Source organism: Suillus discolor, assembly GCF_016758755.1.
Source record: "Suillus discolor strain FC423 chromosome Unknown F5147scaffold_43, whole genome shotgun sequence".
Classification (NCBI taxonomy): Eukaryota; Fungi; Basidiomycota; class Agaricomycetes; order Boletales; family Suillaceae; genus Suillus; species Suillus discolor.
The window spans coordinates 74,657-88,919 of NW_024541290.1; the positions used below are offsets into that span (position 1 = coordinate 74,657).

The window sequence follows — 14,263 nt, forward strand, 5'->3', positions numbered from 1 at the left end:
TGCATCATGCATCAAGCTTTACTAACTGTGCCCACCCTCGCCTGCCGTCGTTTCCCCAACGAGTGGGTACTTTGTTAATTGTACTGGCAGCTCTGAATTATCTCTCGTGGGACTGATAGTTGGGTTTTCATTTAGATGTGACCGATCCATCCTCTCGTGAATCATGCGATCACATGACCTGCACACGCAAGTCTCTGAGTTCGAATACCCATACTATCACTGGACGCTTACAGTCCTCTACGTGAATCAATCATCTGCCCTATCTGATACCTCGCATGCGGCAAGAAAAACTGAAGACGCTAGGCCGTTGCAGAGGTTTATGCTGATAGTATCATATCCCAGGGAGTTATTGACACGGTGCATGGCTCAATTAAAGACAACATCTAAACTATTGTTTTCCGTGGAATAGTATGTACACGCATCAGCGTGGTGTATGTGCTACGAAGGAAACTGTACAGACTCAGGAGAGACGTTCCTATTCAAAATCAAACATGTGGAAGAAGCTGGGCAGGCAAGGCAAGAGAAATGCTCTACTTTGCAGAGTCTGGGAATACTAATTAATACCTCATTATGACCGATACTCACTCAGGCTGGAGATACAGCTGAATGGAAACAAGTTTCTCAGTGCAAGGTGGCAAACTGTCATCTGTATGTTATTCTTCCTTGTGCTCTTTATTGTGTATTACTATAATAACAACTATGACAATAGGCTATCGTATCCTCTGGAAAACAGGTGTCCAGGACAGCAACGTTAACCTTGGCAGTCTCGTCGTATACTGGACCCCGGACAGTCGAGTGACTGGCGTCTTCAGCAACTTCGACTAATCATCGACTTGAGATATTTCCCTAAAGCAGGAGTGTGCAAAGATAGTACCTTTCGTGGTGCTTGGCCTTCTTCACCGGTACTGCATCCAGATCTACTCTTGTCCAAATATAACTCTCGTTGCCACTGCCACTGGTGCCGGTCCGCGTGACAAGAAGACTCAACGGGTTTGGAGCAAACTCCCATGCAAGAGTAAGTGTTTGTTCAGTAGATGGCGTGCTTGTCGAATCATGTTAATACAGGTGTTATCACAATTGAGGAGCACAGCGACCTCTTTAATGGGCTTTCGGGGATAGTTCTGAATTTTCCAGGATACAGAGAACCATGGTCAACATATATGCACGCAGATACTGCTCAGAGAGGCACTCGTGCCATAGGCTTCGCGCACAAATTGCCAATCAACAAATGGCAATCATCGTGTTACACAATCAATGTCTTGGCACACTGGGGTTCTAAGCACGGATAATTATAAACCATGAGCTCTCAGGTGTGAGCATTCATATTCTATCAATGGTTGGCTAACAGAGGCCTCAGATGTCAGCCGACTTCTTGGCGGCTGACTTGCTGGAACCATTGACATGGGTGAGGCTGACTGCCTCATGCGCATAAGTACCCTAGCCCCTCTTGTCCTGAACTTGGAAGACACAACAAATGGCTGTCGCTGAAGATGCGTTCAAACTCCTCGGTAGAGTTGCTGATGCTTTTGACGATCCTTCCTCTCATGAGTCACGCAAAGACTTCCAGCGTAAACACCATCAAGATACGCAAGCCCCAGACAGTATGATGCAGTCTCACCATGCACGTCGGGGGCTAACATCATGATACCTACCCATCAGAGTCGTTCCAGTCAGGAAAGTCAAGTTCAGCATGCTTGCTATGCCCGCTGCGAGCCCTCTTTCTTCAACATCAGCTACATCTATGACTGATGACGAACTCGCCGATATGGCATCGATGACTGCAAACCGCTCATGCACGTCGTTGTCTGAGACAATCAGAAGCCTCACCGGAATGACCTCGCATGTCATATATCAGCCACAAAGCGTTTTCATATGTGTTGCACTGTTAGCCTGGTCTGTGCATTTTCATGCCAATCTTAGGGCGGCTGCGTGGTGTTTTCAAACTCCTGACTCCTATTAAGCTTAAGTGTTTTTGGCCCGACCTGCAGAGGTTTATCGCCTATTTTTAACTAACTTGTCGTCTTGCGAGGTGAGTTTCCTAGGTAGAAGTTCTTGTCACCTCTTTCTGACATCCCCCATCGTCTGGTCAGAATCTCGCTTCGCATCACCCACCACTCCCACATCTTCAAATGGTGCCCAAAATCGTAGTTCACGGTGTATTACGTCCTCTCGTCGTGGCTACTGTGTGTCCCTATATCGAAATTTTCATAGAGTCCAGCCTGGGACCGCATTTTTGCCGGTAGTCAATTTTGCCCATTTAGCACCCTGTGCAAATAGTGGGCTACTATATGAGTCCAGGAGTCTACTGATCGGCCTGTCTCGGATGCAACAATGGTCAGTAGAGTAGCCTGACCTGACCCAGTAACTCATAGATGAGGGTGGAGTCTCATTCAGGCTACGACTCGGACCTTCGCTTGCTTCGATGTTTTGAAGAGCACATTGCACTGGTATTGAGCGCGCCCACTGAGATTATTGCAGTGCCTCCAGGCAGCCAATTTGACTCAATTTAGTTGCAACAGGATCTCACGAACGGGAACCACCTGGGTCCTCAATATCATGGTCCTCAATCTGCCAGCTCCATTCACTTACACTTCAAATTACACCGTTGTTTCCCTTGATGGTATACTGCAGTCAAGCCTTCGTCAATTTACGCTGCTGATTTGCTCTATAGGGGGAATGAATTACCCAGAGCTGTGCCACTGTAGACTTCGAGGGTAACCTTGCCACTCAATTCGGATCTTGGTGGACTCCCAGAACGATATACTTGACTGGTGGTGAGCTCCCTTTCAATGTTTTTACCGACTGAAAATGAGTCACATGTTCGCGCGTTCGAGCCACCTTTGATTGAGTTCCCCTTGATAATCACATTGGGAATGTAGCAACTAACCAAATCGTAATCGTCTGACAGCCCACAGATAATTCGACGAATCATAACTGCACCTCGCAATTGTGGTGATCCTCGGGATTGGCCTCAGTGTTTTTTTTACCCCAAAAGTGTATCTCGAAGGGGAATATATGTGCCGACCGATTGTTGATGGAAATTTGACAGCACTATGGCGTGCATTGAGAAGATTGTGAAAGCAGTAAGCCGGAATGTGATTTCAGGAAAGGGTACGTCAGTCGCCAGTGGCTTTGCCCTTTGTATGACTGCTTCATGAACCTTGCCTTCATGTGGTGACATGTCAAACCTGAAGCATGCACGCGGGTATTAAAACGCATCATCTACCGACGTTGTTCTTTCCAATATTTTCACTACTGACATTCTTGATCACTCTCACCATTGCTGCCATGCAGATAACTGCCCCAGAGCTCTACTGTGTTACCCCCGATGTTGGAACTGTGTGTAGTGTCTTTGTGTACACTGTCTTTGTAGCTGAACTGGGCTTCTTAGCGGAAGGCCATCTTCTTAAAGGCTATTTGCTTTCCTATGAGGGAGGCTAGATCCCGTACTGCATACGTCTGCACCATTATTCCAAGCAAGGAGTCTACTCGCAATCCCCGCTTTCCCTCAGTAGAAGCTATCCTTGGTTCACAGCACCCGATCTGCTCTTGTTATGTGCGTGTTAACGTGACGGACCTTCAGCGTGGAGAGACATTCATTGTCTTCTTCCAGTTCACAGCAACATTACCCACCAATGATAGCCTCGAAGCCTCATTTCCCGACCTTGAGTGGAGGGGTGGGATTCTCGCAATGAGAGTCGGTCAAATGAGGCAAGTGACGGGCCTCCGGAACTGAAGGGTGCAACACCTTGCGCAGCTCGCTATTCAACGGTATGTTCAAATAAGACCAAAACTATATCATATTGATGAGGGATCTCCAGTACTGTGATTGATTGTTCTCGTGCAATTACTAGAGGTCGCGATGAACATATTCCAATGAAATTCCCGAGTGAAATTGTCTTCACAGCTACGGCATAAATTATAACTCTAATTCCTACCGTACCTATTGCCCGTCCATGTAAGATAATATATGCACATACATACTTCATTCTTCACCTGCGATTCTTTGTACCACATGACGCAACCAAATCAGCCAGGATTCCTCAATTGCTCCCGATGATGAACTGCAATGCTTACATACATTGGAGAGACGCTGACAACTTACTCAGCTAAGTTAACTTCTGGATCTTCAATTTCCTCCCCTCAAAGTCACCATTGATCGCTGTGTGCAAGTTGTGTCCACTGAGACTCGTCGTCCAGCCATTCAGTCATTGTTTTTTCTCCTAACACATCTCATACGGACTATAATATGGTAAGCCATATGCCGGGCCATGAGGGCTAAGTGACAAAATTCTGATACCTCCTCAGCTTGATTAGCTCATTATCATGAAAAACCAAACTCATACCAAATCCCGACGTGTTCTACTTCACCACTCAGTCAATGCGCCATACCGACAAGTACTTCAGCATGAGCGTGATGTAAGTTTCAAATCATAGATATATCTTGATGGTATCGTGCTAACGTCTCCCGTAGCTGATAGCAGTTCACTGTCAATCTTTTCCAAAGCCTGGGGAACTGCACATATATTTCACTTCTGGTATATTGAAAGAGGAATCAGATGTTAGTTTCTCATTCTAGTAGGGAAATATAGAACTGATCTTCACAGGTCTCCCCTCACCGGGAGTCTTGTAATGAAATAATACCCACACCCACGCAAATTCTCCGGGATCATGCGCTGCTTCATTGCCAAGGGTCCCGTCGTCCACGATCTCGACATAGTGAGGCATCTTCCGTGCATTCTGAATGTCCTATGCCTGGCAACACCCAAAACTTCTCTCCTTTGACCCCGAATGCACTGCAGGCTAAACCTCCGCAATATTTTAGCCTGAATGATTCCCTAGTACACCCTCAAACTCTCACCTCCCCAGTATCGCATCCCACTGGTAGCGCCCTATCATTGATGTCACAGTCTCCAACCTCTTCGATGACTTCTGACAATCTCGCCCCTTTCCCCCAGCCATCACCAGAGTCATCTGTGCACACTCTGCTCATTCATGGTGCTCAGTTGTTTACTCCGATCAATGTTTCAGTTCTCAGCCATCCTCAATTAGCGACCAGTGCCTCCAACCAGGCACCGTGTTCAAGCAGTGTGACCCCTTCTAGCACCGCATACAGTGTGCATCGTATCCGGCATAAAATTCGCGATCTCAATCAATACATGCATTGGTTTGATTCTCACGGTTGTGAGCTTCTACCTTCTCCCCCGCCATGTCAACCGCTTGAGTGCGGAGACCTCTATATTCATCAGTTACTTTCTACACCGAATACCCGCCAGATGTGGATATGGAGTCCTCAGCGGGGCTGGGAGAATGCTCAAGAAAATCAGATCCATCCTCTCCTTCCAACACATCGCCTCTGGTTTAGCACAAACAGGGAACCTCGTTGGGTCACTCAGAAGACGATAAGCACGTACAAGTCATGCCTAAAGGTTTCAGGTAAATCGAAATTTGTATTAGTCCAGGCAGAATCTGAAATATATTTACTAGCGTCGCACAGATCATGCTGATTTAAGTAGAGACGAGCCACGACACCCTGTATCTGTATCATAGTATGACCTGATTCCTGGACCAAAATATGTCAAGAACGAGAGGTTTCTCTCCTTCACACCTGGTCACGACGGCTGACAAGGTCAAGGCTGCTCAACATATCACCTGCTTATAGTATATGAGCCCATGGACATCGTAACTTCTGCGACCTGACCCTTTCATTGCACGAGCGATACTGCGATACTCCATTCAATCATTGATTGACTTTGCTACTCAGACTTTGCTTGTTGCCAACTCGCCACTTCCGGTGAGCATTGTTTTTTTATTTATCATCGCTCTCACACTAATGCATTGTTCATCTGCTCACCCCAGCTCACAGTAACACCTGCGCTTGTAAGTCTTCACGTCTACCACTTAGAATCGCGTGCTTACAGCCCTAGTGTTGCCATCACGCTCTTAGCATTCATTTACGCCTTGCCACCACTTGTTTTCGGCCGTCTCGGCTTATCTTCCCCGGCACCAGTCAGACTTGCTTGTTTACACTTGTCTCTGCATAATTTCATGACCTTGGACCCGATTTTGAGCCGAGCCGTGGTTGTCACATAAAATTGTAAATGTCTGGCAAATGGAGGTTCACCAGGCCCATAGGGCGAATGACATCAATCTTTACTCTGCAACACACGCATATTTTGAATATATTTCGCCCAACTGTGTTGACCGACACAATCCACGATACTTTGTCACTTTCTTGCCACTAAGTTACTCAGCTCAATCCGTTTCTGATTCGTTTCTGATATCATATTATCTGAGGGCACACAAGTGGCGTGAGAAACCTAGGGGTTCTTCGACAGGTCCGAACTGTAACGAAGGTGCGGCTCTGCGACTCATGTCACACAATAGAATGTCCGATGACGGAGCGTGCTAGAACGTGCTCTGTTCAAATAGTCTCGCATGAACCGACATTTTGGGCTGATAAAGTTCCCTTTGTCTAGCTCCTTCGGAAGATCTAGATCAGAACACCTTCCTATCAAGCCTTGATCCAAGCCAGTGATCAATTTCTTGTGGCTCTACAAGATCATTTGTTTGTCCGATTTCTGAATCGTCGCCATCTGCTAACCTACCCTTGTTGGACCCAGGTATTGTTGTTCGCGAATGCAAGAGAATCATTACTCAGTCCACCAAACTCTACTTGGACACACCGACTCCATCAGCTGCTTGCAGTTTTCCCCCAAAGGTCACCTTCTAGCTAGCAGCAGAGATGACACTCAACTTATAATATGGGATACTTCAACGGGAACTATACAACATCAAATCACCACCCCCAGCCCCGTATTTGCAATGGTGTGGGACCCTCGCTTCAAGTCAAGACTGTTTTGCGGATGCGAGAATGGAAAAACCTTGCTCATCGATCGTTTTCAGGTAACTTATCACACAAATACCAAACTTGGTACCTCTGACAGATCTATTGTACATTTGCAGGACCCAGACCATGAAGTACTGACTGGCACAGTAGCGCCAGTCTATGCCTTGGATATTGATACGGTCACAGGCTATTTGGCTATCAGCATTGGATCTGAAGTGCACGTTGCACAGGAAATTTTAGGCAGTGAGCCCGCAAACAATCTCTTCATGCGTCCTAAATGTTCCACACCCGAGCAGATACCTTCGCGATGTTTGTAATCCTCCCCAAACCTGCTGATTTCCCCGACATGTTACCAGACAGCAGAGTGCATCTGAGATCCGTACATTTCTTGAAGAACGGGACAAGGTTGATCGTATCCTACCTCAATCATGGCATTATGTATGTTCAATCGTCTTTTACCTGTGGCCACACATTTGATATCTTGTAGATGTTGGGATTTGAAGACACACGACGTGTTATGGCACATTGTCCCGCCCCTCAGTCGACGTCAAATGTAAATCCCTGTTTTCTTGCCCGCATAAGCTAATTTTGCACACTACTAGTGGTTATGCTGCATTGTCTCATAATTTCCGCTACCTAATTGTTTCAAACATGAATATCAGAATGAACTTGTATGTTTTAGGCGAGAAGGAACCTTTACAATCTTTCCTCCAGCCCACAAATACAGGCATCAACATTCCACTCGGTGTAAGCTTTTTGCATCGTGGGAGAGCTGTTATATGCGGCTCGCAGACAGGCAGTGTCAAAATTTGGGACACGTTGTCTGGGGAGCATTTGCAAATGCTTGAACACCAAGGTCCGTGCGCAATATTCCACCAGTGAGAACCCTACTGTAACCTCTGACTTATCTAGACGTCATCATGCAACAAGTATCTGTGCGTATATTATACATTTCTATATGCCCACATTTGACAAATCGTTGACAGACCTATCAAGGTAGTAAGTTTGCATACATTGCTGTAGGTTCCGTTGGGATGGGCGAAAAGACCCAGATAGTTTTATGGCGAGCAACTGGAGATATGTGATATATGAATACCCCACCTGGATACTCCGAGGCATTTGCTAATAGTCAATTAGACCAGATTCTTGGCGACTCATGGTGGGAGGACGTCCGCAATTACATGGTTAGTCTTGTTCACTAATCATCATTTGCAAATGCTTAAGTCATTCAGTGGAATATCCTTGCCTGGGATTTTGATCGAGAAATGCAATGCCAAATGAAACTCGACATCCTCTCTATCCTCGTTCTCGTGTGCTTCCTATTGTGCTTTTCGCAGATCAACGTAATGCGGGTCAGTCTATTATGTGCTATATCCCGCTCCTGCTTACTGATTGCATTTGACGACAGACCCATGTAGAAAGATATATCTTCAAGATTTTAGAACTATGCTACGACCGGGCCAGTCAAGCCTCTAAGATTTTAGCCCCAACATTAAAGTTCATTTGGTACTGGATCAAATCTGCGTTCTGGTCACTCGTTTCGTCTGGAATTTCGTGGGCTGTAATGACTTTAACATGGCTTGGAGAGAACTTAGGAGTTGAGGATCTCGTTGGGCGCCAAGAATTATGATTCCAGGATTCACGAATCATGCATATTTTGGACTTACTAGTAGTATGCTTGCTCGATGTATGACGGCCCTGATGACTCGGACCTGATACTTAGTTGTCATTGATGAACTCTATCAGCATGACACATATCGGATCACTGGTTAGCACACTTTAGCGGAGAGCACTCCGATTGACGTTAACCCGATTTCCATTGGCTGATTACATAGTATGCTACCGATACGTTCATAGTAAGTTGTAACCATTATATGATAGCACAGCCGTGGGCCGTGGTGTACTAATAAGTGCTTGAGAGCCACCCTCCCCTTTGTTAGACCCGCAGATGTACTGCCTGCTGTATGACCTTCCTCACACTCACTTTGTGATCAATGCTATCTGCTTTTCGCAGGATAATCGTTTACTTGCTAGTGGAGATGATGACGGTTACCTTCGGCTCTTTGATTTTCGACAAGGAAAGGAATTGTGTAAGGTGAGAGTTGTTACTTCTGTAACATCACTTCTATGGCATCCAAGAAAGCCTGGTGTTATTTTCATTGGCAATGCAAGGGGCAGTGTCACAGTTATGAACCTTCATGCAGAAGTGAGTCAAACAGTAATGTCATTAGGTTCCGATCTGATGTCTATCTCGAGCGCCCTGAAGCTTATTGTCTTTGCACTGGGGTCAATGCTCCAGCAGAGACATTGGCTTATGATACCTGCAATGGGTATCTCGCCGTCGCAGTAGGGACAGACATCATCTTATTCAACCGTTCTGAAGGTGAGAGGTGCATCCGCTGAAAAAGAGTAACACACACAATGGCTAAGATGCATACTACAGACCCTTGGACATTCGGTGTCAATTTTCTGCCGCCGCCTACCATTAAGACTGGCAGTGTGAATCACGACGAGTTCTTACTATTCTTACCCCGTGTTCTGAAATTCAGTAACGACGGATGTTCTCTTGTCACAGTGTATTTTCAACATGGAATCATGTAGGTATTGTCATTTACTAGCACTGGTAGAAAATATCTGATTGATCATTGTCAAAGTTCCTGGCTGATCGAGTCTCTCCAACCAGAATGGACCATCTGGCCTAAAAGCAGACACGTGTAAGTGCATTATTTCATCATTGTGATAATTAGGCGATATAGACAATGTATCAGGGGAGGTGCTTGTTTCTCCTCTGATGGAAGGAATGCCGTGGTGTCAAATCTCCTTGACAGCTTTGATTGTTACAACATCAGTAATGGCAGGCACTTGGCTAACCTCTCAACTCCAATCATCTATAATGTCCCACTACCTTCGCTATTCATCGAAGAAGACCAATCCATATTGTGCGGAAGCTCTTGTGGATATGTTTTGCTATATTCTGGAAATATGAAGAACATCCTCCAGATATTGAGACACGATGGTATGAACCAAGTTTTTGCTAGTAGTGGACCGATTTTAATGTCTCCTCTAGAACACCATATAATCCAGGCATTGGTTTGTTTGTTGTGGTGTATTTCAGATTGGACCGGTACTGATCCATTAGAAAAGGCATATTGCAAAAATGAGGCTAGGTTTATCACAACGGCCTCATCAGAAGCCTCATCAGATAATTATGTTCGGATCTGGAGGGCGAGTATATCTAGTGAGAGATGTTTTCTCCTTGTCTGTATAAATCCTCACAGTGGTTGTCGATATGACAGCTCCGAAAAAGATTTCAGTATGTGACTTTATCATATCCTCCTAAAGAATCATACTGATGCGACAAAGGACTCTTCGCGATCCTACTGGAGCATTGGTGGAATATTGTTGATGATTCTTATGGTGGTGACCATTTGGGTTAGATGTTTGGGTATCGACGTGGTGCCAGTCGGTCGATTGTTGCTGCTTCCTCTCCCTATATCTCTCACACCTGACAACAGACCAGTGTGAATAGCTATATTGAACTCTGGCACAACTTGGCTGGTCAAACCTTTGAAGGTTTGGGGCTGACTTTTCACCTGGCAGGGGTTGAGTATATGTTTCCGGAGCTTAGGAGTTCAGATCATGTTTAGCGACAAGCATCATGATTCCGAAATTCAGGAATTATGATATTCGATCCGTATGGCTGCTGCCACAGCAAGTCCCCGACTCCCATTGGCTCGTATATACTTTATACAGGACTGACTGACGCTGTACACTTTTCTTTTGACTGCTCGCCACATACGTACATTCATTATCTTTGTTCACATGCTATCTAAGAGTCCGAATGCGCTTTCCAAGTTCTTGATGCAATGTCATGATTGATTGTCTATATCATCAAGTATCATAGTGACACTTCTGGAATAGACAACAACCAGGCAAAGGTTCACTACCTCACCAATATTTTGTCAATATTTGTTCTCGTTCTGGCGAACATGCACGAAGAACAAGGTGTTCTCTCTCAACAGAAGCCGTTCTTCAGATTCTTCTCCAGTCTCATTAGCGACCTGCACTCCATCGCAGAACATCTAGACTCAGCTTCACGACCATCGCCTATACCCTTCCATACCCAGCCCTCACATCCTCCAGAGTTGTGTCACACAGAATCTCACTACCAAACTAGTCCACCACAGCTGGCCGTAGTGCTTCCGCCTCATTCCCGCCCCATTGGACCTGGCCATGCATCACATATCAGCCCATCTGTTCCTATTGCACTTCCTCCTATTGCGACGCTGTCACCTACATCAAGCATCCCTTCGCCATCTGATGACCATATGATTCTCAACTCAAACCATTCTTCTACTCCTCCATTGCAAGGAAAGCTTTCTGAGGTCATGAACCCAGCAGCAGGCTCATCGATGCGGACGATGTCATGGTATAGAGTTTTATGATGCTGACCAATCATGGTTAAGCTCCCACGGTTGAATTCAACCAAGTGCGCAACTTCAAGTCCGCGTTCAACGATATGGACTACCCCCAGCCGCTGCTGTTTACCAACGATGACTCAATCAAATCTCATCTTCATGTTGCCATGTCTCTATGTTAAGCTTTGCAACTTGATTCTTGGTACCTTGAACCTTCGAAACCATAATCAAGTCACCAACAAGACACGCCTTTGACAATCGCCTCGATGTCATCTCACTATTTGATCCAGACATGTTTGCCTCGCCTCTCGTCATCTCTGCCAGCGCTCTCATTGTAGAAGGCACATCATAAGTACTTGTTTCATTGTCATGATTTTTGATTTTTGATTTTTCTTGTACTCTACGCGGCTTCCGTCTGATGTTGCCATTGTTTTGGATCAGGTTGATATCCCTCGCACTCAGGCAACAGTCAACAGTCTCATGGCCTGTTCTTGTGGCCATCAACTATCATTTTCGAATTCGTGAAAGTGAGTTTGTTCAATTACGATTTCCTCCGACTTTCTAACTCATCCCGTTGCTAGTCACCATTTGACAGCCATGCTCCTGGTATCGACTTATGCTTGTGCGTCCGTCAGCTGTGAAATTCTATCTAATTGCATTAACATGTTCAGTGCCTAGCGTGCCTCACAGTTCTTGGGTGTGATTCTTGTTGGACGCGGTTTCCTAATACCAGTTGTGTATGTTTCACGCTTTCGATTTTAAACCTGCTTCAACTATTTTCATTAGCGTCATGAAGAACATGTTGGCACCACAAGTACAGATGAGTTGTAGTGCGTAGTACCATGAATATAAATATGATTGATGTTTTGCGTTCAACTGAATTCAGCATAATCTGAGAATTAGCTTGATTTTCCAAAGGGTTTTCTTGATGTACACATGGACAAATGAAAATGGTCGTCTACTGCTACAATAAATCGATCATCGACCCAGACTGTCATATGTAAATTGGCTGAGAAATAGAACAGGTTTTCATCATTCAATTCATGCTCCTTTGGTCGCTAGGCAGCAGACAATAGGACTTGAGGCTTAGACCTGTGTCAATTTGTGAATTCGATCATTGTTATTGATTTGCTTTGTCTTACTACACGTTGCGGCCGATAGCTAGGCTCATTTGTCGTCGAGCCTTTCACTTTCATTGTTCATTTTAGTCTAACACATGCACTACCCACCGACTTTAAAATGACAATCTTCAGGACACAACTCCCTCTGATGACAGATTGACTCAGATATACTCTCAACCTAGATATTCTACTCATCATCATGAAGCACCAAACTCATACAACTTTGTGTCGTCTTCTTCGCACAATTAGTGCTCCATACCGACAAGTACGGCGACACAAGCATGATGTTAGCTTTTATTCAACATGCATAGAGCGTCTTGTTAACTCTTTTTCTTACAACAGGCTGTTCCAGTTCACCGTCAATCTTTCCCAAAGCCTGGGGAAGCATACGTGTATCTGAGTTCTGCTGTATCTACACGGGGACTAGATGTATGTATAATAGCTCAAAATATTTCGGCAGGGAAGCTCATGTACTTATGTCTTCAGGCATACCCTATTCACCGGCAATCATTCGAGGAAATCTTACCCAGCCTCACACAGTGTCTCCAAGAGCAGGCGCTATCTTGTCGCCAACGACTTGGAAATGCTATGCTACTTTCATTAGCCCCCCCGATCATGAAAATGACCTTCAAATTCGCTCTCCTTTGATTAGCTCAGATGCCTCACAGCGGCAATCTCAATGTCGTAGTTCGAATAATACCATGGTGCATCTTCAAACTGTGGGATCGCATTCCCGTACCCTGTCATCGACATCGATATCACGCTCTCTGTCCCCTCAACTCATCTCTGAAAATTTCGCCTCTGCAGCCCAGCCAGAACCAGAATCACACTTGACAATTATGCCAAATCCTCAGGCCAGGCCATCTAGTCCAGTCAACTGATCGACTCTCAGCCATTCTCCGGTAGTGACCAGTACCTCTCGGTGCAATGTCCATCGTGTTGAGCATAAAATTCGTGGTCTCAATCAAGTCATGCATTGGTTCAATTCTCGTGGCTGTGAACCTCTACTTTCTCCTCTGCCGTGTCCCTTGAGTGCAGGGATCTCTACATCCATCAGTCACTTTCTACACCGACTGGCCGTCAGATGTGGATATGGAGTAATCAGTGTGGCCGGGAGGCTGTCAAAGAGAATCACGTACACCCTATCCTTCCAATGCATCGCCTCTGGCTCGGCGCAACTGGAGAACCTCGTTGGGTCACTCAGAAAACGATAAGCACGTACAAGGGACGCCTGAAAGTTTCAGGTAAATTGAAGGTTGTAACAGTCTAGGCAAATTCTGAAGCTATCTTTTTGCCGTACTAGCGTCCCAAACCTCACATATGAAGTCTCGCATTTGTGGTACACCAATGGCTTGTTTGGATACGTAATACTGTTTTCCCTGAGTCCCACTTCTTCGTCTCACATCTCAATACTTGATCTACTGGGCTGCATTGGAACTTTCTGTATTTTCGGTTTGCATATGTCCTCTGCTACTACTCATATAAGTGTACATAGCTCTATTTAGATGTTTTTGGGTGGCATTTATGACGGCCCAGAGGAGACAATAATAAATTGAATCATTTTTATATAAAATATCTACATGGTAACCCAAAAGTCGTGTTATGTTCGAAAATCTCTGGATGACACAGCGGGGAAACTGACATTTTACCACCTTTTGCCGCCAGTGAAATTACATTCTAAAGGTAATCCAGAGTGCTCTGGAATGCTCTAGGCTAGGTCTGGAATGGTCTAGCCAGGTCCAGATCTGCTTTTGATTGAAAATTTGAAATCTTGCAAGAGGTAAAATGTTGAAACCCCCAGTGTGTGATAACCAAAAGTCATCCACGTGGCTTCTCAGAACTCTATTCTTGGCACAAAAGTCATCCACATGGTA

General features: G+C 45.3%; 5 protein-coding genes across 5 annotated transcripts; all 5 read left to right on the forward strand.

Moving 5' to 3' along the window:
• Window positions 1–1,474: 1,474 nt before the first annotated feature.
• Window positions 1,475–1,960, forward strand: F5147DRAFT_775834 (uncharacterized protein; the record flags this gene model as incomplete). The annotated part of the gene is made up of 2 exons (XM_041441778.1): window positions 1,475–1,601; window positions 1,671–1,960. The coding sequence occupies 2 exons, from the start codon at window positions 1,475–1,477 to the stop codon at window positions 1,958–1,960; spliced, it is 417 nt and encodes a 138-aa protein (XP_041290605.1).
• A 1,328-nt stretch (window positions 1,961–3,288) lies between these two features.
• F5147DRAFT_775835 (uncharacterized protein) lies at window positions 3,289–3,918 on the forward strand (the record flags this gene model as incomplete). Its single annotated transcript, XM_041441779.1, has 4 exons — window positions 3,289–3,339; window positions 3,392–3,697; window positions 3,758–3,771; window positions 3,822–3,918. The coding sequence occupies 4 exons, from the start codon at window positions 3,289–3,291 to the stop codon at window positions 3,916–3,918; spliced, it is 468 nt and encodes a 155-aa protein (XP_041290606.1).
• Window positions 3,919–6,825: 2,907 nt separating this feature from the next.
• F5147DRAFT_654626 (uncharacterized protein) lies at window positions 6,826–8,480 on the forward strand (the record flags this gene model as incomplete). The annotated part of the gene is made up of 12 exons (XM_041433883.1): window positions 6,826–6,906; window positions 6,967–7,093; window positions 7,147–7,288; window positions 7,338–7,403; window positions 7,513–7,597; window positions 7,643–7,706; window positions 7,763–7,785; window positions 7,837–7,849; window positions 7,874–7,931; window positions 7,980–8,034; window positions 8,083–8,202; window positions 8,259–8,480. 12 exons carry the CDS (start codon window positions 6,826–6,828, stop codon window positions 8,478–8,480), a joined length of 1,056 nt encoding a protein of 351 aa, XP_041290607.1.
• Window positions 8,481–9,637: 1,157 nt separating this feature from the next.
• On the forward strand, window positions 9,638–9,868 carry F5147DRAFT_554764 (uncharacterized protein; the record flags this gene model as incomplete). Its single annotated transcript, XM_041430475.1, has 1 exon — window positions 9,638–9,868. A coding segment is annotated over one exon (231 nt), but the record flags the coding sequence as incomplete, so codon positions are not given.
• A 953-nt stretch (window positions 9,869–10,821) lies between these two features.
• Window positions 10,822–11,295, forward strand: F5147DRAFT_808682 (uncharacterized protein; the record flags this gene model as incomplete). Its single annotated transcript, XM_041443400.1, has 1 exon — window positions 10,822–11,295. The coding sequence occupies exon 1, from the start codon at window positions 10,840–10,842 to the stop codon at window positions 11,293–11,295; it is 456 nt and encodes a 151-aa protein (XP_041290609.1). The 5' UTR covers window positions 10,822–10,839.
• Window positions 11,296–14,263: the final 2,968 nt, after the last annotated feature.